This window comes from Austrofundulus limnaeus, unplaced genomic scaffold, assembly GCF_001266775.1.
Source record: "Austrofundulus limnaeus strain Quisiro unplaced genomic scaffold, Austrofundulus_limnaeus-1.0 Scaffold470, whole genome shotgun sequence".
NCBI lineage: Eukaryota > Metazoa > Chordata > Actinopteri > Cyprinodontiformes > Rivulidae > Austrofundulus > Austrofundulus limnaeus.
The window spans coordinates 399,489-402,250 of NW_013952872.1; the positions used below are offsets into that span (position 1 = coordinate 399,489).

At 38.4% G+C, this 2,762-nt stretch overlaps 1 protein-coding gene across 1 annotated transcript in view; it reads left to right on the plus strand.

Annotated features, from left to right (window-relative positions):
* LOC106529825 (poly [ADP-ribose] polymerase 12-like) overlaps nt 1-1,867 on the plus strand; it is a 2,727-nt gene extending 860 nt beyond the window's left edge. Inside the window, exons 2-4 of the mRNA XM_014025336.1 lie at nt 1,055-1,190; nt 1,298-1,562; nt 1,707-1,867. Of these exons, the coding sequence (XP_013880790.1) occupies nt 1,055-1,190; nt 1,298-1,562; nt 1,707-1,867 (562 nt within the window). The remainder of the gene's footprint in view (nt 1-1,054; nt 1,191-1,297; nt 1,563-1,706) is intronic.
* The last annotated feature ends 895 nt before the right edge of the window (nt 1,868-2,762 follow it).

The following is a 2,762-nucleotide window of genomic DNA, read 5'->3' on the forward strand; positions in this document are numbered from 1 at the left end:
ATCCCAAAGCGTGTGGCCATTTTACACCAGTTAAAAAATAACCAAGTAATTCCTCTTTAAGAGTATGTTAACTGTTCATATAGACAAGGATTGTATATATAACATGCTTCTAATGATCCAAGTCACTGTGTTCCATCCATTTTTAAGCCATTATGGTTTATTTTGTTTAGATATTAATACCTTGCAGCTCACCCTACTCTTCCACTTGGGCTGTTTCACTTCAACTCAGGTTCTTGGCTATAAGTTTGGGAGTTTGATAGTTCTGTTCAGCATCTTAATTGTTCTTAGAACTGTGTTTATCTGGATAGAGATCTGAGGTTCCTAGGATCTGTTGGAGCCACTCTTCTAGTTTGGGGATCACAGCACCGACTGCTCACTGGGACTTCTGAAGCTTTGACTCTCCACAACTTCTTTATTTCCTCTTTCAATCTTTGGCATTTCTCAAGCTTCTCGTGCTCCTTTCTGATGCTACAGTCATTTGGGGTTGCTGCATCTATTATCACTGCAATCTTCTCTCGCTTGCCGACCACCACAATATCCAGTTTGTTGGTTTGGATTTAAAGTCCCACAATAATTTTGCTCTTCTATTATCCACCTCCCGTGGTGGCATCTCGTACTTTGATTGTRGGACCTCCAGTATGTACTCGGCACAGATGTTTCTGTATATAATTTCAGCCACTTGGTTATTATTTGTTAGACTATTTCAAATCTTTGCACAGCCTGCATCTTGGGTCTTGTCTGGTACACTAGACCCCAGCCTTGTCTGCTCTTGTGCTGCCATGATTAGTGTCTCTCTGTGTTGTCCTTCAGTCCAAACATCTCTAGCCACTGGTAGGACATCAGCAACTTCTTCAATCTGTCAGTGGTATGTGCCATGRGTCGCCYTCTGAAGAGYGTGAYGTCRTGTGCAAAGGGTCAGTTTTCTAATCTTTATCTTTCAAATTTTACTTTCACAGCTGCAAAACTTAATCATTTTAGATRGTGCTGAAATTTTATTTCCAATCTCAACATGACCTTTGCTTTTTTCAATGCTATACATATTCTTTAACAACAGAGGAGAGTGCAGTTTATTCCATGATCTGAACTCTGACCACAACCAACAGAAACTAAAACATCATGAACTGGAGGGTSTGATCAGAAAGGAACTTTGTACGCTGCTGATACAGAGTGATGACGCCCTCCTTCCCTCTGTAAGACTGACAGCACCTGCACCAGGCATCCATTTACTTTTTATTTGGGGTTTTGAATTAGCTTCATTGTGAMTTTCTGCCCTTTTTATATCACCTTCTCTTTTCAGATATGTCATGATTACAATATCGATGATGGAAAATTTGGGCAGTGCCAGGGCAGAGTTAATTGGAAGAAGCTTCATTTTTGTGAGTTTCTGAACCAGGACTGCAGCTGTTCCAGAAACCACAATTTTAATGGTTGCCACCCATTTAAAGTCCTGTACAATGAAGGGATCTCGTCCAGCCTCATTCACTCTTTGAAGTCCATTTACACAAATAAAGAAGTTCTGAAATTTTCTGGAAACCATGTTTCTGCAAACACTGATGCAGAAGGTGATTGTCAGAAATAGAGATGGGGTACTTCGTGATAGGGATAAGTGACAGAAAATGGAATTAACTTGAGCAAAAGCATGTTTTTTTCTTGAAACCTATTTTATTTGTTGCTAAAGATCTTTTTAATGGTTGGTGTGCTTTCAGATCAGGACAAGATGCCGTACAGATGGCAGGTTCAGGAAGGTAACCAGTGGACCAACCTGCCAGATAACGAGACAATTGAGAGGGAGTACTGTGAGCCAAACAACAGTTACAGGTACTCTGTCCACCACTCCTACCCTAATGTCCTCAGAGGTTACTTCTGAACTCAGCAATTTCAGAAAAAATAGATGTTTTTCATTTTTACAACAGTATCATGATGAAASAGATTTTATCAACCTGTGCTGACAACTATAGTTGGGTGAGGCCATCTTGATTAACATCAACATGCATGCATCAATCATTTAAAATTCAAAAGATAGCAATTTCACTTCAGATTAGTTTACATTTAAAAAGGTATGTCTGCACTGCAAAGGGTAAAATTAGAATCCATTATCACCCAAACAGCTCTAAGCTGCTAAACCTGCATGACTATAACTATGGTTTCCACTGGGACAAAAAATAGCATCAGTTTTATCCTCATTTAAATTTAGAGTTTGAATGCATCACTGAAGTAAATGCTTGGATGGCTTTAAAACGATGTTGTTGTTTTTTTTGTGAGAATGATTTAACTTCAACCGAATGTAGATCTGAGTATTGTCTGCATCAAAATGAAAAGGGTTGTTAAATTTTCTAGAGATGCAAGAAGCAGGTTAATTAAAAATAATTGTTCAAGAAGAAATCTTTGGGGAACTCGACATGTGAGAGAAGCAGGAGGCGGCTTCCAGAGAAACACCTGTCAGACAGGTAAAACCTGAACCAGGTTTCTAAGCTCAGAATGTTGGGCAACTGTGTCAGACACAGCTGTCAGGTCATAAAAGCAAAAGTTTGAAAAGACTMCTGAATTTAGCTAATAAAAGATCAAACATTTTTAAAGGGGTTCTGTGCTGAGGAGGGCTTTAAACCAGATTGAAACAATTCAACAATATTGTGTGCTTTTAAAACAGACTGCAGTCAAAAAATAAACAAGAAAAAAATAAACAACTATCCTTTAAAAAATTATATAAATGAAAATTTGGAAACAGGGCCTTGAATTTGAAAAGACCATTAAATCAAGCATAG